Below are 23,686 nucleotides of genomic sequence, written 5' to 3'. Positions count from 1 at the left end.
GAACCGCACCCACGCTTCAGCCAGCTGGGCCAGGGGCTGCGGACCCGGCTGTGGGCGAGGGGGGTCGGAAGGAGGGAGCCGCAGAGGTGGGTGTCCGGGCGCGGCCGAGGAGCTCTGTCAGCCCACGGGCGAGGCGGCCTCGCGTGGGTCGGCGGGGCGAGGCCGGGCACGGCCCCTTCCCCCGAGGGGCCGCAGCCCGCCGACCCCCGGCCGCCGCTTTCCTCAGGGGAAGAGGCGGCGGCTGCCAAGCGTCCCCCGCCCGAGCTCCGCGGAGCGGCCTCCACAGCGGGCGGGCCCCGCGCCGGGCGGGGCGGCGCTGCGCGGGCGCGGAGGCGAGGCGCAGATAAGGCCGCCGCTGCACACAGCCGGCCGGGGACGGTAAACGCTGGGACTTCCTCTGAGGGGGGCGAGGGGGGGAGGCCGGCCCTGGGGCGGTGCGCTCCCCGCGGGGAGCTGCGGCGAGGCGGCCCCGCGCACCGCGGGGTGGCGGGGGGGCGATGCGGGCCGCCTGGGTGCTGCTGCCGGCGCTGGCCGCCCTATCCGCCTACTACGTGTACCTGCCGCTGCCCGGCACCGTGTCGGAGCCCTGGAAGCTGATGCTGCTGGATGCCACCTTCCGGGCGGTGCAGCAGACGGTAAGGCGGCGTTACGGCCCCGGGCCCGGCTCTGGGCAGGCGGACAGGGCCCCCCACACACACCCGCCGGGCTCGGGTCGCGCTCCCGGCCCCGGAGGCGGCTGGAAGCGGCGGCCGCCCCAGAGGAGCCGCGCCTCGGGGACCCGCGCAGCGTTGCCGGGCCGGTGCCGGGTCCCCGGAGCCCGAGGGGGGACCCGGCCCCTCCCGAGAGCCACAATTTGTACCTAAAGCCGAGATGGGGGGGACGCCAGCAGCGCGGACACCCGCGTCTGGGGCGGGCCGGGGCCGGTCTCCGGTGAACCGGGTCGTTCTCGCATCCAGGAGGAGAGAAGGGAGCCGGATTCAGGTGTGACGCACTGCCCGCCGGGGGGGGGACGGGACAGCGGGCAGGGTCACCCCAGGCTGCCCCGGGTCTCGTCCCGATCACGCAGTTTAGTAAAGCCGGCATCCAGTCTTACCCTCTGGGTTTCACGGTGCGGATGTGATTAGCAGTGGCTCAGTCTGGTTTCCAATTTGCAGGCTCCTGGTCAAAAAAAAAAAAAAAAAAAGAGTAATGGTTTTTATGCTAATAGATTAAGTATGCCTTAGGGAAAGAAGACTTAGGGAGGCTCTTTCAGATATTAAACTACCTTGACTTGGAATAGTATTACTAAACAAAACTCTCTGAATGCTTAATTTTGTCAGAAGGCACACATGAAAGTTATGTCACTTCATGATGTCTCCCTCATTTTCTGCCACTGTTTTTAAGCTGACATGGAACAGATCAGCAATCACAAACTTTCTGATAATTGCTTTAGCTGTGAACTTTTATTTTCCTCTAGGATGGTCTGCTCTTTTACAAGGACTTTTACAAGTCATGGTCAGGTCCAATGTAAGGTATTACCTATGTGAAATTTGTGGTAGTGTGTTGTTGTTCTTTTTTTTAATTTCCTAGCAGCATTTCAGTTTACGGAGTTGGTTCTGAAATGTACAAAAACTTGTACCTTGAGTGGATGAGAGTATCAACATATTCCGAAAGGGATTCTATGAACTAATGGACAGAGGGCCCATAAATGGATACCAGAAGGACTAGATGGGAATGTACCTTCTATGTTCCTGACACAGTAATTGTGGATGCTGGGAAGCAAGAGGAGAGTGGACCACACAGCGTCCAGACTTGTGTATTCTGCCTGAATAGCTTCTCTGGCTGCCACTGTTGGAGACAGTCTGGGAACAGACAGACCACTCATCTCAGCCACTGGGGCATCTTCTCCTGGTCCAAATGTATCGCTGAATCAAAGCATATCTCCAGGATGAAATGATAAAATCTGATTGCTTGCATACCCTCCCACATGTCTGCTATGAAAATTATGCAAACATGGCCTACAATAGCTTCATTCTTCAGGAAAATCAATGGCTTGATGTTCACTTGCTCCATGTTGTTAAGTAACTGAACAGCAAGTGCTGAGCTTGACCAAATTCACCAATAAGTATGGACAGAAGGGCCATGATCCCCCCCCAGCATGCTGCCTGCAAAATATCCTCACAGTTCAGCCAGGAACACCTGAATCCAGGCCATAACCTCTAGCTGAAGGAGACCTATCTTTAGAAAATCATATGACTGTGACTATATATATGTATATTGCTATTGGCTTATGTACATATTCAGCTTGTTTATGGGGTATGTTGGGCATATCAGTTGAATTCTGGTGCCTCTAGCTTGGAGGCTGAAGGGTTTCTCTTTTGGGATATTCTAAATGTCATAATCCCAAGAGGAAGTGGCAGGACAGAGCCTGCCCGAGTGGCAGCTGGAGCAAACTGGCAGACAGGTCTAAGATACCCACATCTGTCCCTGCTCTCTGGAGTGGGGAAGTATCTATGAGGGGGAAGTGGTCATTTCTTAGTCATTTACATCTCCGGCCTTAGAAATACGAACTTCTATAGTGAGAAAAATTACTAAACAAGTAACAGTTCCTGTAACATAGCTTACAAACCAAAGGAAGGAGTAAGTGAAGCATAAAAGAATGACACAATAGGTAAGCCTTGGGGCATTCCTTTCTAGAGAAAGAGAAGGTGCTTTCCAAGTGTTCAGAAGTCTTTCCAACACTGAGAGACAGAACAAAGTCAGGAATAAATACCTACCATTGAGAAGGAACTGTGTAAACTGAAGCTAGGATTGTAAAAGTTCAACTTCAGTATTTGCTTTGGTAGACAGCTTGTGTGTGTATGTAAAATAAAGAGTATGTTCTTTTGTAGAGCTGAGCTTCCCCTTTCTTCTTCTACCAGCTATTGCAAGACCAAATGGTTTAACATTTCTCTAAATGTGAACTTTCACCCACTTCTGAATGTATTTTCAGCTTGCTATTTATTACTTTCCTGTGTAGGTTTGATAGCAGAAGTACATTTCTGATTTTAAAATCTCTGAAATGTACTATAATCCCTTTTTCCAAGAGCATGAATCAAACTTTATGTGCTCCAAATACAAGTGGTTGTCTTTTGTTTATTTTGAAATAGATTTGTGAAGACTGACAATTAAGCGTGTCAATTTCTTGTTAGGGATAATGTGTTTGTTTTCTTGGTGCATCAATAATCGCTACCAATAAAACATAATAAGGCTGTCATTGGCTTTCAGCATACTAATGATGAGGCTTTACCTTTTGATGCAGAGTTTTGTCCCAGTCAGCTACCAGTTTTTTTACAAGCTTGGGACTGACTCAGTGTCCTGGCTCACCGTGCAACACTTCAACAAACACTCAAGTGTAATCACAGGTTAAAAAAATGTGTAATGCTTATAGAACAGTTTCTATGAGTAGGTTTCAAAACATACTACAGAAGGGGGCCAATACTGTTACCCTAATCTTAATTTGAACGGAACAAAGATAGGAAGAGATGAAGTACCTTATCTGAGGTCACAAAAATTCCAGTGGCAGAGCTGGAACCTGAGCTGGGTTTTCAGTTATTCCTGTGCCCTCTTTAATGCCCTCTGCTGCCCCCAAATGAAAACAGAGAAACTTAGACTTTAATCATATTAATGAATTGATGTGAAAGTGCTTAATTGAGAATGAAAGAAATTTGCCACTCTTACCTGTCCCAAAGAGGGGACGTGGTAACATTTTTACAGAAAACTGTAAAACAGAATTTTAAATCAGAAATGAAAAATTATGTACATACATATGTGTACAGGTACGTCAGAACTTGGCTTCACTGAAATTTGAACAACCACATAGTTATGAGAATGAGCCATAGATTAAACCACAGGTATAAACAATACTTGGTATGTTTTAAGAATTGTCTAAAGCAGCATTTCATAATTCTGCTGTTAACAGTGGGATTGATACAGATGTTTTTCACTTCTTCCCCCCAATCACTCTACCTTATCAGAGTAAAGAGAGCAGCATATGTTTCTCTAATAAGCCCTTTGAAATAAGTTATTTCTGAACACCACTGTCAAGATACTTGCTATTCTGGTGCGTGGCAAGGAAGAAAGGATTTTTTTTGAACTGGGACAGCTGTTATAGAAATTTGGAAGGACAGATGGGTTGGTGTAGAGGCCATCAGATAGATGTACATGGAAGAAGGTAGCCAGCTGTATAGGGGGAAAACTATCCTCCTATTTGTCCTTATTAGCAAAGCGATTCCTTCATGCTTCTCTGCCACTCCCTTGCTTTCAGAATAAAATCTAGGACATGGGACATCAACATTCAGGATTAGAGAAAACAGTCATCAGTTCTTTCTAACACTTTAACATCTATCTACCCATGTATTTCAGACTATGACTTCTGGCCAAATGTAAACCAGTTGTAGCCAGCCAAGTAAGTTGTTGATGTTTTTGCATGTAAGAACACGGCCTTGGAATTGGTTTACAGTAAACCAGGTGGTTAGTTGTGGTGGGTAGGTCTCACAGCAGTGGCACCCGAGCAGAAACTGAACCATGCTTTTCGCAGTAGCAGAGAACTTTTGTCTCTATCTGGTATAGAAACAGATCATCATGGGTGAATAGGTATGTGCACAAAACCTGACATTAAAATGTAATATAGTTTCTGCTTCTAATTAGTAAACTGTGAAAGCGTCGTCTTGGTTTCTTTTGAGTTCTAAAGGCAATTCATAAAACTAAGAGCACTTGTCTTTGAGGACTGTCTTTATATAACATGGTTAAAAATATATGTTCTTTACTGGGCAATAATGCACCTGCATTAAGAAACATTTCTGTAAAATAAAAGAAAATAGACATTCACCTTTAAACAGGATAAACTGCCTGAAATGCACACAAAGCAATCTGTTCTGCACAGAGCTAAATGGGGAGCTGATCCTGTTTATTTTTCACTAATCTCTGTTACTGACTACAAATATTGTAGTTGGTGTTTTGGATTCTAATGTTACAGAAATGTGTTTTGCAAAGTGATGCCAGAACTGACAATAGTTTCTGCATCTTTTAAGGTAGGAAGTTTAGTCTCAGACGGTTCAGTTGCCCAGTTCCAGCATCATTACTCATTTGAGTCTTGAGTGAGATTTGGCTTAGTCCTGAGTAGTGTTGTATGAAAAAAGAGCCTTAGCTGTTTCCTTAGTTCCCAATCCTGCTTAGGCCTGAAAGGTCAGTGCAGGACCTTGGGTCTGACCAGCTGCAAACGCAGCAGAGGAAGCAGCTGATGCCTTCAGCTTGGCTTCAGAGGCACGCTGCCTTTGTGTACCGTCTGAATGCGACCTGTTGCAATAATTTCGTGGCTAAAGGTCAGAGATGTGAAGCTGGACAGTGTCAGCTATGGAAGTCATATGAGGACAAAGCATCATAATGTGCTGAGTACTGTTAGAGGTTAATAGACATTAGCAACAGAAAAACTCTCTTGGATTTTTTTTTTGTAAAACAGAATGCATGACTAATACAGAGTACAGGTCCATGAGGGATGTAAGCATGATAGCAGTGAGCATTTGGGATTCTTCATGAAATTACCAGCTGAGGAGCCAATAGAAGACTCATGATAGTTTAGGGACAGATGTTGGTGATTAAAGGTGAAGTAATGGTGCCTCTCTAGAGCAGCACTTTGTTCATTCTGTCTGCTTTTTATCACAACCCTGACTCCTTTCTTCATTTATTGAGAATTTTCTCCTACATCAATTAAATTTTTCAATACCTGGTACCCCTCACCAAAGAATTTACCAGGAAGAAGGTGGCAGTCTTGAACAGTTTAGTCTCTAGGGGGTCCGTGGGTTGTCCCTACCTGAAAAACCCTGTTACGGGGATGTCCTGGTAAGAGAGAAGGAGATGCTGGCTGTAGTGGTTGCTTTGCCTGACTTGTTGGAGAGCTGGGAAGCATTACAGTGTGAGCATAAATCACACTGCTGCCAAGGCAGCCATGGGTCACAGGGAGCCAACGGCCCCAAAATGAAAAGCTGCAATCCAAAATGAGCACTAGATTGTCAGTAGGGCTACTGTAATACGTCCACAGTGGTTATTTGCTGAATTGGCTCAAATGCCAGCAAAATACTCACATTTGCCTCACTAGCCTGTCTAGCTCTCCTCTCCTGGGGTCCTCCTGCTCATCCAGCCCTGCCCCACTTCCCAGCAGCGGAGCACTTGCGGTGTGTCAGCCCATTACTCAGTCCAGCCCATAACGCCGTGCAGTTCACCAGCCACGTTTCCCCAGAGTTACCTGTTCAGAAAACAAAAGTGTTTATTCAGATGGATGCATAAAAACAGTCATTACATGGGAAGACTTGTGGCTGTGACCCAGACTGAGTGATGTGCTGTGCCTGGGACTGGCACAGCAATTCTGGGCTAATTGCCCACAGGGCTTTCATCTTTATGGTATCTCCTCTTTTCTGTGAATTTGTCTCTGCTTTTTTCTGTAGTCTTTTAATTTCCCCCTTGTCCTTTTGCTTTCTCTTCCTTTTTACTAGCCTTTATTGTTACAGCACTGTCTTCTCTCCTTTTTCACCAGAGAACGTCACTGTTTCTTCTCTTCCACATGCATATACACACACATGTAATTCCCAAATATATTTAACTGCTATATTTGCTAGCCTGCAACAGTCCTGCATGTTATTGCAGGAAGAGTGGTAAAAATAATGAATACCAGCAAAGATCAAACCAATTATTGCTCACATGAGATGACTGGATACAGTTTTATAATGGATTTAAGGTGATCCAGCTGTGGACTGCTGCCAAAAGGGCTGGTCCCCTCCTTTCCCTCACTCCCTCCATCCTGCCTTGTAACTTGGGCATCTGGCTGAAGTTTGATATTGTTTCTCTGGTGTTGCTGGGTTCATACTGAGCTAGTGCAGCAAGGTTGTGCTCTGAATCTTTGTGTTCGTTAGTTCTAACGCAAGAAGCATGCCAGGGAAGCACAGCCGACAGGATGGTCAGGTCTTCCCTTTGAGTGGCAACACAGTCCTGGAAGAGAGTTATCCAAACATTAAACACATCTTCTTCTGCCAGTAGTTATATTACAGAGCGATAATAAATTATATATCTATTTTAAATACTTATTTAGAGAGAAAAAAAATGTAAGAATTTTATTTGCAAGAGCTTTGGACGAGACTAGCTCATTGCCAGCAAAAAGTGCAATCCTGATGCCTTACAAATAGCCCTACCACATAGGCTGATTAGATTGATATACTTACAAGGAATCTGATAACTGCTTGGCAAAAAACCTGCCTATGCTTAACAAAAAAATTAGGACTGTTGCTTTTTTGCCCTGATGTACAAAGCAACTCTTCCAGGTTTTTGGATTCTCGGAAAGAGGAGTGGTCTATTAAAGGGGAAAAAAAAAAAGGCATGAAAGCGTATGATTAAACTGCAGAGCACCGTGGCCATCTGCAGGTTAAGAACAGAGCAAAACACTTCTCAGTAAACAACACTAACTAGCCTTGAAAATAAAACATTTCTGATTCCAGGGAACATGTGGTAATCTCGTCTACAACGAATGTGAACTAAAGTGCGAGAAAACTAAAATGAGACATCTGTTGCAGCACAGTCAGGCTAAAAAAATCTACAAAAACATTGTTTTTCCCCGCAGTATTTCTAAAATTGCTTCCCAGTGGTTACCTTCCCTGGGAACCTCCATGGGGCAGAGGGAGGATCAGATCTTTGGTTAGTTACATCAGTGGCAGCCCAGCAAATTGTGTGCCCAATTATGAAGAGATGTATTGCTCTTCAGATTTCAAACTCAAACGGGGTTCTCCTTTGGGAATTCTCAAGTAACAGTGGGAGAAAAGCATGATTTGAAATTCAGAGATACAAACAGCCTTGTGAATTCAGCATTTCTTCCTGCCGGGTGGATACTTTGTGTTTCTTCTCCCAGAGAAAAGCCTTGCAGTATAAAGAAATGATATTCCATCCAAAAAGCAGCAAACATTTTAAAATTTGGATTCCCACCAAACTACCTCAGCAGGGTGACATTACCACAAGCTAAAGCAAGAAAAGGAAGTAATTTTTGTAAATTCTTGTTTTGGAAGTGGATTCCTCTCCCCACTCACATAGCAGCCCACTGTATTTGGCATAGATTTTTGGGGGAAAAATATCAAAGCTTGTCTTTTTTGTACAGCAATTTGCAGTGGAAGTGGGACTGTGCGGGGCCTTTTCTATACAGCACCTGACTGAAAGCCAATATTTCACTTTTTTTTTTACATTCAAACTGATGACAGTCACATGTAAGGAGCTGGGGCTGTAGACATAAGGAGACAAGTCTTCTTTGGCATGGATACTGCTGAATGCTTCAAAATTTGCTTTTCCTCCGGAGGTGTGTGTTTGCCTCTGTTAGCCCTTCCTTCGCTGTGAGCAGGCACTCCTGGCAGAGAAGCTGAATTTTGGCACTGAAAGTGGCTGTGAAAATGGTACTGCAGAAGTATGGTAAAAAACCCCAAGTCAAGAAAATGAAATAGCTGTCCTTGTGAACAGATAATAGAAACCAGAAGGAGCTCGGAAACTCTTTATTTGCAAAACAATGTCCATCACAAGGAACCAGACTTGGTTTCCACTTAGTTTTGGTACAGGTTAAGCTATGGCAACTATTCGTTCTTCACAACATGAATGCAGTTAGACCAGTACCTGGGTGACCCCGCTCTCTCAGGTGTCAGCATCTTTAACTCATACTAGCAGGTTTGCGCTGCACTAGTGGTACTAGCAGAATTAAAACAGTTAAGTGGTCGTGTGTAGATAAGCCCTGTGGCACCTAACAGTACATCTCTTATTCCAAGTATTGGTACCTGTACATAAAATAAAAGGTCACAGGTCACAGGTTTCCTTATGGTAGTTGTCCTATAGGTGTACATTAGGTATATGTATTAATATTACCTCCCAACTCCATTGCCTTGACTGAGGAAGTTGTACAAAAGGCGTAGCTGATTATCCAATTTCTAGCCTTCATCACTAGGCCAGAGATTAACTTTGCAAAAGGGTAAAGATCCTCCCTACTTTTTCTTTTTAATGGCCAGTCTGGATGTTGTAGTCCCTGCAGTCCTTTGGCTCACCTTTTGCCACCCCTTCTGCACCATCTAGGGAACAGGAACAAGTATGCACTACAAATAGTGTGCAGGTCATACGTGGGGAGCAGGTCATGACCAGTTAAGCTGGAGGAGTGCCTTGGATCCCAGTACTGTTTGCTGAGAGAAACAGGTTTTTAATCTATTCAGGGCAAAGGTTAAAAAGTAAACATGAAAAATAAAAATCCTGGATAGCCAAAGGGGGAAAAAATATCTCTCCTTCTACCATAAGGGGACAGAAAGATCAGATCATTCTTCATTTCCATAGTGTTTTACCCCCACAAAAAAAGTAACATGCTTTAGTCTCTGGGGTTGGAAAAAATATCACTAACCTGCCATGGTTCTTGGATAGTGTTTCAGATCTTTCCCAATTCAGCAGGTAAATACAGGACAGGCCAATAAACAACCACTATATTCCTTTAAGACCATTCCCGTTTTCAAATTTCTTTGCAATCCTTGAACTTTCTTAGTTCAGAAGAGGAAAGATTTATGCTTTGAGGTGGAACAAGAGAAATACTTTACATTTTTGATACCTTACCACCACAAAAACTTTGCCTGTGTGGTATTGCCCTCTGCTGGCACCGGTGTGAGGAGCGTCACAAGTCCTGTAGTGGAATGTACTGGTGAGGTTCCTCTCCTTTCCGAGGTGTCTTTCAAGGGCAAGGATCTGAGTGCTCATTCGCAGTTGTCTTGATCCACGTAGTGCTTATGGTTTGATGTATTTTGACAACAGAGAATCTTTTATGGACAGCGTTTTGTTTTAATACAGCTTTAAAAACATTAGAGGTCTTTGATAATCATTCATTTTCCAGTGAATATTCTAAGGATCTATATTCGTTTTCATATAGGACTTGCCCTTTGAAGACAGTTGCATTAAACATCAATGCGGTATCGTATGATATGCTCTGAAGTAACAGAAATCTCCTTTTTTCTTCTTTTTATTTTTTTCCCTAGTGTCACCTGATTCACTATCTGAGACTCAGCCATCACTTGATAATTCTGAATTATTTGATTTGTACTTTTGACAAGCTGAAGTCTGTCTCCTCCGAAGACATTAACATCACAGATGCTGTTTTCGACGGTGTGGAAGTCAGAGTATTTGAACCTCCTGCGAAGCGAGATGAAAGGCTCAAGCGCAGTGTTGTTTACATCCACGGAGGGGGCTGGGCCCTGGCAAGTGCAAGTATGTGTCTGCCAGTAATTAAATAGGATGCTGGTCTGGTTTTCTCCTAACAGGAGAAGCCAAAAGCTGTTTTTCCTGCCAGGGATGATAAGTTTTGCTAAGATGGACCTGAATTCAGTAGTAACTGTCTCCACTCTGGTAGATCAGCTGTAAGGAGAGAGGGGAGGAAAGTATTGTGAACACACTGCAAAAATGCATATCTTATGTGCACATGAGCTGTAAAAGGACCAAAAGGTTAATTTTGTTACATCCTGAGAGGACAAAATAGCTTATTGTTTAAATTCCTGGGATGTCTGGGTGGGCTGTTTGGGCCAGTCCCCCATTTTCTGTGGTCATGTGCAAAAGTCAGTCCTTGGTGATCAGGATCCAGTGACTATGTGTAAGGGTTTTGCCCTGTTTTCAGGCAATAATTAGCAGAAAAGTGAGCTGGCCAACACTGCATGTAACAGTGTTGCTGATGTTTGGATCTCCAATAGCACATACTTGGGAATACATGCTGCTGATCACAGACAGTGGGCAGGGTAAGGAAGGAAATGGGTAGAGGCAGGTTACTGTCCTGTGGTCTGGTCCCCTCCCTTAGGGGACCACTGCACCACTGGCAGAAATTACCTTGAAAATTAATGCTATTTAGTCCAGTTAACTTGGAAGCCATAAACATCATCAGAGAAAGAATGTACAGCTATAGACAATGATAAGCTAACCACTCATCCTTCCACATTGTACAGGAGGAGAAAAGCCTCGGGAGGAGAAAGGGCATGTGGTTCTCATGGCTTCTCCAAGATCCAGATCTAATAGGAGTTTTCCCCCTTTTCCTTCCCCATTGCTCCCATGACATCATGAAGTCCACACAGCCCTGATGCATTCTGTGGCTTCATCTATAGAAAAAGAACATTAATGGGGTTTTCTGAAGTGTTCCAAAACAAACACTATATTGATTGTATTTGGACTATGCATGTGTAAATCACTTACACTGTGATTTAAGTGAGATTTTGGTTCCTAAATAATTTTAAAATACGTCCTTCACGTGCCTTTGGAAATCCCAGTCTCTTTGTCCTGCAGTCCTATAGCAGTTAAAAATTTTGCCCCTCTTTATACAGAGGAATTATGCTTCGAGTTGGGTTTTCTTAGGCCTGCCTAAGGAATGTTTGTTAGCATCCTGTCCACCTCATTTGTTGTGTAACAGTTTGCCTATGACTCTTGTTGTGCAAAAAGTTTATATTAAATTACTGCGCTTTGTTCAGATGACTATAATTCAGCTATGTCAGATGCTATCCTTGAGTCCAAGATGCAGAAGTTAATGGCACAAATGTTACAGCTAAATATTAAATTCTAAGACTAGATACTTTAGAAAATGCTTAGTGTCTTAGTGTATTTTATAATACCAGGAACCGGCGATTAAGTAACTGGAAAGGAATAAAATTAAAGAAAATCATTGATAAATACGATAGCTGTGGTTAATCCTCCCTTAAATGAGTAGTAGTTCAGTTGACGTTAATAGGGAAACTCATCTGAATCTAAGCAATACACGCTATAATAAAATGAACAACAAGCAGTGACTCATACAGTGATAACTGTCTCTGGATGCTAATGTCCCCAAGTCACTGGGTACCTTAAATTTTGCCCAACCGAGAGAATTGTGATACGTGGATGAAATGACATGCCCCAAGTCACCAAGAAACAGACGAGAAAGAAAGCATTAAACTGCAGGACTTCTCAAGGCGTGAATTATGGTCCTTCTGCTACAATATGTATTTGGCACTTTATTGCAAGCTGATCTCATTTACTTTGCTTATATTTGTATCATGTCTTTACATTTTCTGAGAAGGCTTACATATGGCTTTGTAAAAATTGACATAAATGGACTTGTATGTCCCTAACACCATGTCCTTTCATTCCAGGAACAAGCCTTTATAACAATCTCTGCAGAATCATGGCCGAATCTCTCAATGCTGTAGTTGTCTCAGTTGAGTGAGTAATCTAAAACTGATCAAGTAATTTTAAGGTATTAGAAATATGTAACGTAGTTCTTTTAGCTTTTCCCTTGTTACTGGCTTCCATATAAGGCTTTAACTTGGACAATAATTCTCTACCAGTCTGATATTTTTATCCCTTAAAATTACAACATTGAAATGGTATCAAAAATTCATTTGGATTTCTGGTTATTTTAGAGGTTGTTTTAGAAGGCAGAAATGTGGGAAAGGAAAGAAGCACTGAATTCAGTTGGACAAATACTGAAATGCAAATGTTAGTGCATCTTGCAATTGTATCTGCATGTAAGGAATGCAGCTAAAACCTGAGATCACTCAAGTGCCAACTTACGATTCTGTAAATACTTGTGAACTTAAAAATAATCTAATAAAAAAACCAAACACATTTGGACATGACATATACCTGAAGGAAGGCTGAACCCCATCTCTATGCCTCCTCATGTAGCAAGAGGGACTTTTCCCATCCTCAGTGGCCACTCCCACTGCTGCAAGGTATATATTTTTGTATATATATTTTTGTATATACAATATTAAAAATATATCTATATATAGACACCTTCCCTGAAGTCTGTCTATAAACCACAGTTTCTAAGTCATGTTGAGCAAGGGTCTGCAACATAAAAATTATGAAATCATTTTACCCCTGCTCATTAACCAGAATATACTGTGAAGTCTGGCAGTTTCCTGCTGCTTTCACAATCTCCTACTGTTTCAGTCATCTCATTTAAGCCTTGTACTCCACTCAAGAGCAGAGGACTGCCAGGGTGCCAGACAACAGAGAAGCAGGGCTGCTTTTTTTAACTCCCTGAACAATTGCAAGGTAAACAAACCTCTCAACTAGCTAACTACATTACTTAAATGACTCCAACTTGATTGGTACTTTTCCCATCCTTATTGTCAACTTCAATATTTTCTTTCGCAAACGCAATTACTTGATAAAACTACTCAAGTTTCCCACCTGCAGTTGATTACATACCAAACTCTGTGATCTAATTGCAACTTAATTATATGGAGTTGATGTTACTCATTCGCTACTTATAGCGTACTTTAAAGGGTCGCTTTTTTTTTTACTTCTTTGTTGTTTATTAGTAGAAACAATGAAAAATAAAAAAGCAGCTGTTGGTTATTCTGGATGAGCAGTGATCACACTATTGAAAAGGTCCTTATTATTCCTCTTCTGATTTATGGTGGTATAATTCTGCCTGTTTCTCTGAGTTATTGTTTACCTCTTCTCCTTAGCCATTATATCTTTCAGTCAAGGCGTTTGTACTCAATTAGTGAAGACTAATTAGATTTCTTATTGGTTTAATTGCACGTCTCGCTTTCATGATAAATGCACAGTCTGTTACGCAGTTTTGCAAGGAGTTCCCAGAGGACTCTTTCATATTCTTTGTAGCTGATGCAATATATAGATTGCTTTCTGAAAGCAGGTCAGATTTGGAGTTTGAAACACTTTTCATGTAACCGAAGTTTAAATTTTATTCTGCACGTGAAACTTTTTTTAGCTTAAGATTCTGAAGAAAATGTTTTGAATCAGAAAACTGGATTTTGTTTTGCTTGTTGTGCTCAGCTCTACTGACAATACGTAAAATCTGTTGTTTGAAAAGCTACAAACAGAGGATGTGCTTTTTACCATAAGGCCTAGTAACAACTCTTAGATTACAAATTATTCAGTAAATATGAACAGACTTCTCCTGCACTGTTATTTAGAAACTGAGAAAATCTCATGAATGGGACTCAGCTGTTGGTTCTTCCTGGGCAGATTGTTTTCTCTCTCTGTGCCTCAGTCTCTCCACCTGTGCAATGGGTATATTCCTGCTCCTCTCTGCAATAAAGGAGAGGAGTTACTGAATCTGTTGCATTGGAGCAAACTAGTATTCACTTCACGGCTGTGGTTCATTTCCTGGCACAGAGGTATAGTAAGGTGCATTGTCTCCTGAGCATAGGTAAAAATTTGGGAAACAGAACTGCTTAGGTGTTTGGCTCAGTGAAATCTCTTGGGCGTATATGACTTACACTCCCTTGTACTAGTTAAGGTGTGGATTTGGATCAAAACCAGCCTGATTGTAATGACTCCCTTGCCGAGGTGTTTTAAATATTCATTCATTTTTACAATGTATGATGAAGTCCTCTATTGGGAAATCCTAGGAAAGTGCTGCATAATTTTATACTGTCTTGGTATTATTCATATCTAGTAGGTTCATATTAATCTTTCAGAATTAGAGCATTAATTATAAGATTAAGTCTTACATAAGTATTACACACCTCATATTTTTCCTGTAATATTTATCCTAATGAAATAGTTATTTGCCATTAAGGAATACCTGATACCACCTATTAATCCTGAAAGAGAGGTACATTGACAGTAATAATTGTCTCTCATCTCTTTTCTTTGTAGATACAGGCTGGTACCAGAGGTGTGCTTCCCTGAGCAATTCCATGATGCTCTTCGTGCTACTAAGCATTTTTTGCAGGCTGATGTCTTAGCTGAGTATTCAGTTGACCCAAGTCGAATTGCAATTTCTGGCGATAGCGCAGGAGGAAATTTGGCAGCTGCTGTGTGTCAGCAGGTAATATCCAGTGTCTGTTATGTGTTACACTACGACAGTCCCTAATTCAATGATGCGTATAGGTTGACAGATTCTTTGTGCTGCATCATCACAAGGTGATGTGCCAACCCTAAAGACAGAATGGTAGAAAGCCAGCATCTAGTCACTTTACAGAAGAAAAATGAGTCAGTCACAATATGAATCACATTGCTTGCAATGTCTTACTACAGTTACGAGTTGTTATGGGCCAGATTTTAAGAGCAAGTAGCAAAATGACTTTTTTTACCCCTTTTGCTGGGTGAATTACTTATTTTTCTAAGTAGGTAACTAGGTACATTTGTAGTTTATCAATTTAGCTTCCTATTTTTAGATGCTTGTCTCTGAAAATATGTTTTTATTTCTTTCAAATACAAATGAAGGACAAAATTTACAATAAATGAAGCTTAACTCCTCTGTTAAATTGTCTTCCTGTAGCAGTTTGTAATTTTAAGGAAATTTCTTTTGTGTATCTGCAGTTTAAATGTAATCTGAATTTAATCTAGTAAAGATTTTAAAGGCAGCCTGGGGCAACTAATAATATTTTTCATGGTTGAGTGAAATATTAGCTTTTTTGTATTGCCATAACCATTGGTGATAAGAAAGCTGATACCATGTCCAGACAACTAATTATCATGACAACCTTGCAATATTGAATTAGGGTGAAAAAATTAATAAGAGACAATTACACTAAAAGTCTCAATATTGAGGACTGATAAACATGATACTACCATGTTTTGGAAAAAGCATTCCTAATTCATTTTCCTGATGCATAATTCTTTTAAAGCAAGATGAGATGTGGTGGAGAACTGTGTATCTTGTGTAGAAGATGAAGCAAAACAAGTGTTTGCTGATTCTTCCAATAAAAGAATTAGGGGGCACCTAATGTATAATTGGTAGGCTCAAATCAAATGCAGATGGCAGGGCCAGGTGAAACACAGAGAGGTGCTTCTTCACGTGGTGAGCCTTTGCTAGAGAAAACTGTGGACGTCAGCAATTTGCATTTGCTGAAAAACAATTAGATAAATTCATGGAAGAAAAATCCATGAAGAGCTGTTAAAAGCAAGACTAGCTCCTTTGATTCAGGAAGTCCCTCGGCTGCCAGTTGTTAAACTGGGCACTGTGTTAGAGAAATGCCACTTTACACATTTCTTTTTTACTTACTCCCTTCAGTAAATTTCTGCCACTGATTTCTGTTGGAGACAAGGTACCGGGTCTGCCTGAATGGCCATCCTTACAAGAGAAGTAGTAGTTCAGGCTGCTAATATTTCAGACAAAAGAGCAACATTATCTGCATAAGAGCAGAATTCAGACTAAAAATTGTCAAATGAATGGTTGCTTGTATGAAGTTCTAGGTTGGTCTTGTAATGTTTATTTTCTTTATAATCTGGGGTTTTTTTACAGCTTAGCAAAGATGAGCATTTGACCATCAGACCGAAACTGCAGGCCTTAATTTATCCAGTCCTTCAGGCATTTGACTTCAATACACCTTCTTATCAGCAGAACATGAATATGCCCGTCCTTCCTCGTTATGTCATGATCAACTATTGGATAGATTATTTCAACGGTAATTATGACTTGGCTCACTCGCTGGTGATTAACAACCACACTGCTCTTGATGTTGGCCAAGCTCTCTCTTTCAGAGGACGTCTGAACTGGACATCTCTACTGCCTTCATCGTTCAAAAAGAACTACAAGCCTGTAATACAAACCACAGGCAAGGCTGAAATCATCCAGGAGATACCAGCGCTGCTTGATGTACGAGCAGTCCCACTCCTTGCAGAAAATGAAACTCTGCAGCTGCAGCCAAAGACTTACATCCTGACCTGTGAGAACGATGTCCTGCGAGATGACGGGGTGATGTACGCCAAGCGCTTGGAGCACGCCGGCGTGGAAGTCACGCTCGATCACTTTGATGACTGCTTTCATGGCTGTATGATATTCACCATTTGGCCTACTGATTTCTCTGCGGGCATTCAGACCAGGAACAGCTATATAAAATGGCTGGATGAAAACCTCTGAAGAGAGAGTCTCTCTAGAAGTCACAGGGTGTGCAACTCTGGTTTCTGTTCTTGTTAAAGAGCAAACAATGAAAAAGTGCACTTTTCCAAATTCTGACTTCATCCCTTCAGCTGCAGCTGCCGGGAGTTACACACCACTAACTACAGCATTCACTAGCTTGATTGGCCTTGCCCAGCAAAGCATTTTGAGAAATACTTTTTCAAACTTTGATTATTTTTTTTTCCACCTTCTTTCAGATGACTATTGCCAAGCATAAACAATGTTGAGCAGGGAGATCAGCATTCCTGTAGCATTCTTAACTGACTGCAGCTTTCAAGCTTTGACTCTTAATTAGGCACAAAGGCCTCAGTTTTCAAATGATGTGAGGTAAAGCCAACCACCTACATCTACATCTGAATATGTAAAAATGGGAGCCAGGTTTCAACAGTGGTGAGCGGTTGATGTCAAAGAAAGTGTGAGCACTCTCATCTTTGACAGCAGAGCCATGCATTTGAATGTCAAGCATGGATTTAGGTGTTGGCTTTTAGACACACAGACAAATGGCTCGTTTACTTTTTTTTTTTTTAAAAAAAAAAAAGGCAAGCTCTTCTAGGCAGTTAAGATGATGCCAGACAAGTCTTACCCAAACATGTAATTCAGCTTTGGAATTTGGCCTTTATTGCCTTTTAGTTATTTATATTTTATAAAAGCACAGGACTAAATATATTTTCAATAACAAGTATTATAGCATACATACAAGTATGTGGAATAAAATATGTGTAGCGGCAGAATCCAGGTTGTTTATGTGAGCGAACTTCAAAGCTGACTACTTATTTGGCTAAAGCCTCAGTTGTATGACCCCCTTACAGAAAATACTGAGCTTACTAAAAATAATCTGCTGTGTGGTTTGCACTAATGTTTGTAATTAATAGTAGAAGTTTTTGTTCATTGGCTTTTATTTTGTGCTTGTAGTGTTTATTATATTTCATGCTTCCTGGAAGGAGGGAAGCAAGCAAACAGAAGTGGGCTCTCATCTATACACAAGATTTAAATCTGAATTTTGCAGCTAAACTTTGTCTATCTTGTAGACTAATGCAAAACACTAGGTAAGATGATCTCACTGCAGGACAGGGAAGCAAAACCACTTGTGACAGTGTATATTGCCCAGGATGTTTATGGCTTGCAGAAATGAAGGTTATGTCAAAAGCCCAGTGTCTCTAGGGAAAGAGGAGAGAATGGCTGACCCATGACTAAACTAGTGGATTAAATTAATCCTCAGCTTTACCACAGACTTTCTGTGGGAGAACAACTTAATCTCCTTATGCCTCACTTTCTTCTTCTGCAAGAGAGGGAGTGGTATTTTCCTACCTCACAAAGGAGCTGTGAAACGGAATTCACAGTTGTTGGTGAAGTGCAGGGATGTGATGGTGGCTGGTAGGCACTGAACAGCTCCCGTAGCTCTTGATTTTCCATCCTTCTCTAATAGCTGGCTCCAAGGATTGTGCCCCATGACGGGTGGTGCTGCTAGGCTGCGGGTCCTCCTGGGCAGTTAGGTCATCTCTGTCCTCGCTCCTGTCAAAGTACCATAAGGTGAGGCTTCTTGGCTGTTGGGAGATTATGACAAAGGCAGTTTCATTAGAGGTTTTCTTATGGCAGGATTCTGAAAAGTTCTTTAAAAAAAAAAAAAAAAAGAGGTACTGGTAGATCAAACTGCCATCTGTCATTTAAAATATATACAGACCAGGCCACTTTCACTGGTATTTAAATTAAATAAGAGAGAATGGCTTTGCTGAATCATTGCTTCCTAGAAACATCATGTTGTTAATGTGGTTGTATGTATTAAGAAAAGCTATTAATGAGACAAGGCCTCGATGTAGGCTCAGTCATGCAGGCTAAAACTCATTTCTGGGCATAGGTTCACACGGAGGTCACAAGCCAAAGCTTTTTCAACAGTGGTCAGATTGTTCTTCCATTTAGATCATTACAAAGACTTGGTGGAATTAGAGCAGCCAAGTGACAGTCTGAATCAGGATAAATTTTGGTCAAGATATCCAACTAATGCTGTAGAATACTTCAGACTTTTTTTCTTAATTTAAACACTGTTTCCTCCTGTCCCCCATAAACACAACTTCAGTAGATATAATTTACCCTTAAAATAGACAGCAACCAAAGTTATGTCCATTCTAAAGACAAATTACTAATCTTGAAGAAGGGTCTGCTCCAGCATCCTTTCCACTGTATGGAAACAGCTCCATTTACTTGACTTTAGACCATGCCTTAGAGTCAAAAAATATCGTTAAACTGAGTTGAAACAACAGGCTTCTTCCTGGCTTTCCCACTTAAAGAGTAGACCCATGTCAGAAAATATGTAATTTATATCCACCTGCTATCTTTAAAAGATAGCAGTAACTGTAGTACTGGGAAAAAAGTGGTTAATATTCCTATAAATTCTGTAATAATTAAGTTTGTCTGAGAGCTGTCTGCAAAGCTTTAGATCAGCATTTGTTTATAGCAAAGTTATAAATATCTGCTGTGAAGCTATAATATAATTGCTGCTGGTTTTTTTAACTGAAATGAAATGGAGAGCTGGAATATATATTCATGGAGTTGGCTGTAAATTTCCTTCATGCACTGAAGCACATTAAAGTCTTGGCACAAGAAATTCTAGTAAGTATATAACTGGACTGAATGTGTTTACTAAGTCATCACCAGCTTGACGCGACATCCAAGATCGCAGCACAACTTGGATGAGATGTTACAGTATTAACTAGTTCTGTCAAAATATCTTGACTACTTTTATCATGCAGCTATATGGTTTAAGTACGTGATAGCTGCAAAGATGTGTGATGGATCCTATAACATATAAAAAGAGGTCTGAGTTTCAGCTGTAAAAAAACCTTTTAGTATATAGCCGCACAAGACACTTGATTAAAATTCAGTGTAGACCTTGGAGTAAGTGTTAGTCCAAACTAAGCTTTCCTCCTACTTTTCCTTTGTTCTCCTTTGCATGCAGTTCCCGTGCCCAAAGTTGAAAGTTTTGGGTTGTTTCCAGCTGAGCTGCTGCAAGCTCCCAGCAGCAGAGCACTAACTCAGCTGAGAGCTCAACCAGGCTGGCAGGCATGGTTACAGAAAGCTGATGCCTGCTAGCAAGAGATTAAGATTAATGCATGTTACAACACTTCAATTTGTTCATGTGTTTAGTCCGAAAGTGTCTCCTTTAGTCTCCTGAAGTGTGTCCTCGGGCGTACCTAGCGCCTTCATTCCTTGGTTATTTCCCAAAGCAGTTTAGGGCACTTTGCATGCTGTAGGATCAGATCAAGTATTTGTAACAATATTTCACCTGTCCATAGTAAAAAGTCAGTCTTCTAAAAGAAGATACTCCGTAAGTTTGTCTTTTCATTATATCAATGAGTATGGCTAGCTACTTTTTGTAGATAGCTTTTGTTTTTCCCCTCCTACAATTAGACTTTATCTATCCATTGCAAGAATATCTTGTTCCTGATGGCCATCAAAGCATTCCAATGTAAGCTTAAAAAAAACCCAACCAAAACTCACATAACAGAACCTATAGTCATTTGTATCCTACTGTCACAGACCTCAGAACTATATTAGCAGGTCCCCAGAATTTTGGCCAATATTCGCAGGAATAAATGAAGGTTTTGTCTCCCTGGCTTAGGACCTCTTAAAGAATGGGTGTTCGGCATTTCTGAAAACCCAGACCCATTTAAAGATGTTTCATGGTGCATAAATTTCTTAACCTTCATGCAAGTAATTTAAAAATCGCATCCCTGACCTAAGCAGAAAGGCCATTGTGAGTTTTAAGCCCCACAAACTAAAAAGAAATGCTTTATCTTTAAAACGTTATTTTGTAGTGTTTGGGCCTCTACTTTTTTAATCTCTTAACAAACTTTATTAGAAACTTTTTCAAATAAAAATATTAGAAGTGGGTTAACCTGTGTTAAACCTTTTAAGCTGCTATGATCTGTAACAATGATGTCAAAAAAACCCAAACCAGCTGATTTAATGTTCTCTTATTTATGATGTTCAAAACCCCAAAGTACAACATACTTGATGTGAATGCATTCAATGTCTTATGCATGACCATTTTTTGCCTCTTTCCCAGCGCAGGGGGAAAGATCTTGTAAGATCTAATTAGCAAGTGTGATTGAGATGTGCTATCAAAATGAAGAACAAATAAATAAAGTGAAACATATCTGTAATTTTTTTTTGTCCTAGGACCACTGGTTTTATTTTCTGATGTACAACATTTCCAATCTGAGTTTTCACTTAGCAGAGGTCGGTGACACAAAACGGGAGACCTCAGAGTTCCTGAAGAAATGCTGAACCAAAGCCAAGGTGGTTGTTTTCAAGGCAGGAAACCTTGTCTGTGTGTCTGTGGGCTGCGAGGGTGACCTCCTCTTACTTCATAATCAAATGATTTATGGTGACCACGTCTGCTGGTGTTGAATAGTACACAATACCTGCACTAGTGCTGTTCTTCTCTTTCAAGACAGAGAGCTAGACTTGTGTTCTCTAGTCTGATCTATAAATGCATTTTTATATCCTTATAGATTATGTATATGTTTTAAATCTGTTTTAGCCAGTGAAAGTCCTAGTTCCTTTTTCATTCCTATTTGCCTTCCTTTCACATTCTTTCTTTCTGAACCGTTACCCAGTTTCTTCCCCTGCTCTCTCATTTATTAGTGGTCATAGCAGCATTACTTTTGAAATATCCTAATGTGGGGGTTTGCCATTTTGTCCAGCAGGGTCCAGTGGCTTTCACAAAATATAAAGCTTTTCTCCTGATGAAAAAAAAGTGCTGGGGAAAAAAGCTTCAAAGGACTTATAAGCCTATTTTTAAGTCAGCAGGAGTCATAGGCCTGCTTGCACTAAATTGAATGCATTAAAACCAGGCTGAGATTCATAGAACATTTTTTTCCAGTCATGTTTTCGTAGATTTAGTAAGAAGTCTGGCTGTGCAAGGCTTGGCAATGCCAGGGCCGTGCCTCCCACGGCTGGGTGCAGCCGTGCACATCATCACAGGCTGGGTGCTGCTGCGGGAGGATGCACAGCCAGCACCCACTGAAGGACTGTTGCCGTCTGTGCTGCACTGAGCTGCCACCCCAGGACTGACAAAGTGTCTGGCACAAAATCCTCAGCAGCACCTTCAAATGGCATTAGATCAGTATGTGAGTCATCTTAATTCCAGTGTTAATCTGCCATAGATACAGCACACGTTTTTTTTTTGCAGAACTATGGTGCTGTTGAGTATGAGACATCCACATGGGGCTGGCTGACATGTCAAAACTCATGGGAGAGACACGCTTGGAGGCCGAGCCTGGTGCCAAGTGCATCTCTGATTGCACTGGATGCCTCAGCGGTGCTGGAGCTGCGTTTCCCTGTTCCCATTGCAGCACCCTGTTTCCCACCTCCTACCCTCACTGGCGGGACCTGAGCAGCAGTGGGTGCATGTTGGGGCTGTGACCCAGGTGTCCCTCCACCCCATGGCTCGACAGCCCACACAGCCTGGTGCCTCTGCATCCAGAAATCCCACCTGTCACCTGCATCCCTTCTGGCTGGGCGCTGCTCCTTGCCTCACACTTAGAAAACTGTTTGGAGCTGGACCATGTTTTATTTTGTTCCCCAGGGAAGCACACATTTCTCCTTGCTCTTAATTCCACTTTTTTTTGGCGCTAATTCAATGGCATTTATTTCTTTTGTAAATTCTGTTTAAATAGTTGGCAGCACATCATTAATACAAGACTTAAGTTTTATCCCTAACATAAATTTAGTAATTTTTCACAATGATTTTCTACAGCATTTTAAAGTGTTTATCAACTGTTCAACAGGAAGACAGGCAGAAGAAAACAAAAAAGAAACCCTGCAATCGCTCCTTTAAAACTGTTTTTACAGAAACTATATTTTAAATAACACTTTCTGACTTTATATAAGCAAGAGAATGCTAAATATTTCCATCACAACCACTTGTTCTTTTCTGAAGCAGAATCTCTAAAACCACAGCACTTCCTATCATAAGACAGTCTAGGGATATAGGAAAGGTGGATTTTGTTAAAGGAGAGAATATATTTTATGTTAAGAGATTTAAAGCAATAATAATAATTGGCATTATAGAAAACTACCTCTTCCACAAACACTGTGCCAATACCAGGGCAGGTGCAGTACATGCAGTGTCATCGAGATGTAGGATTCAGAGAATAGTGGAGGGCTAAAGAAAGAGAATTTTTACTGTCAATCTAGTAATTTCATTCCAATCGAATTTTAGTCTGAGGTTTTTAATTAAAATATAATAACTCGCACTATAGCCAGCAGAGGGAGCATTTAAAACAAACGCTCGTTTGAAAAGGTCCAGCAGGTTTCTAAAAACACACTATAAAACCGAAAGCGTTACCGCGGGAGCTGCACCAAAACATTTGTGGCAACACACCCCCTGACTTGTGAATTCACGCAAGGACAAGGCATGCTAATGGGAAATTACTTAGACTTCTTGCAAAAAAAACCCAACCTCAGAACCATTCCTCAGCATGAATCACTTTCAGTCCTTGGCACACCATAAGGATTTTTTTCAGCCAATCTAGCTGCTATTAGTTCAGATTTTGCAAACCGGTTGGGGTGTATGCAGTTATTCAGGTCTTGCTGTAGGTGCCTGTGCATGTTTCTAGTCTGCAGATCTGAAAGAGTGAAGGAGTGTAGCGAGGGGAAGGCTGCCTCGCTGTGCCGAGAGCATGGCGATGTGGTCGTGGAGGGCTTGTCTTTTCAGGACTATCCCCATTGCCTTCCTACACATCTGGCTTTGTCAGTGAGGGATGCATGGAGGTA

At 41.6% G+C, this 23,686-nt stretch overlaps 1 protein-coding gene across 3 annotated transcripts; it reads left to right on the top strand.

Moving 5' to 3' along the window:
- The first annotated feature begins 300 nt into the window (after positions 1-300).
- Positions 301-21,069, top strand: NCEH1 (neutral cholesterol ester hydrolase 1). Of its 3 annotated transcripts, none has more exons than XM_074878518.1 (5): positions 301-378; positions 10,047-10,275; positions 12,174-12,243; positions 14,662-14,833; positions 16,253-21,069. In XM_074878518.1, exons 3-5 carry the CDS (start codon positions 12,206-12,208, stop codon positions 16,868-16,870), a joined length of 828 nt encoding a protein of 275 aa, XP_074734619.1. In that variant the 5' UTR covers positions 301-378; positions 10,047-10,275; positions 12,174-12,205; the 3' UTR covers positions 16,871-21,069. The 3 variants fall into 3 exon arrangements, with proteins under 3 accessions (XP_074734619.1, XP_074734617.1, XP_074734618.1); XM_074878516.1 differs by lacking the exon at positions 301-378 and adding an exon at positions 450-635; XM_074878517.1 differs by lacking the exon at positions 301-378 and adding an exon at positions 4,406-4,426.
- Positions 21,070-23,686: the final 2,617 nt, after the last annotated feature.

The sequence above is a fragment of the Strix uralensis genome, chromosome 9, assembly GCF_047716275.1.
Source record: "Strix uralensis isolate ZFMK-TIS-50842 chromosome 9, bStrUra1, whole genome shotgun sequence".
Classification (NCBI taxonomy): Eukaryota; Metazoa; Chordata; class Aves; order Strigiformes; family Strigidae; genus Strix; species Strix uralensis.
Note: the sequence above shows the minus strand (reverse complement) of the source record. Positions and strands in the feature narration are given on the sequence as shown.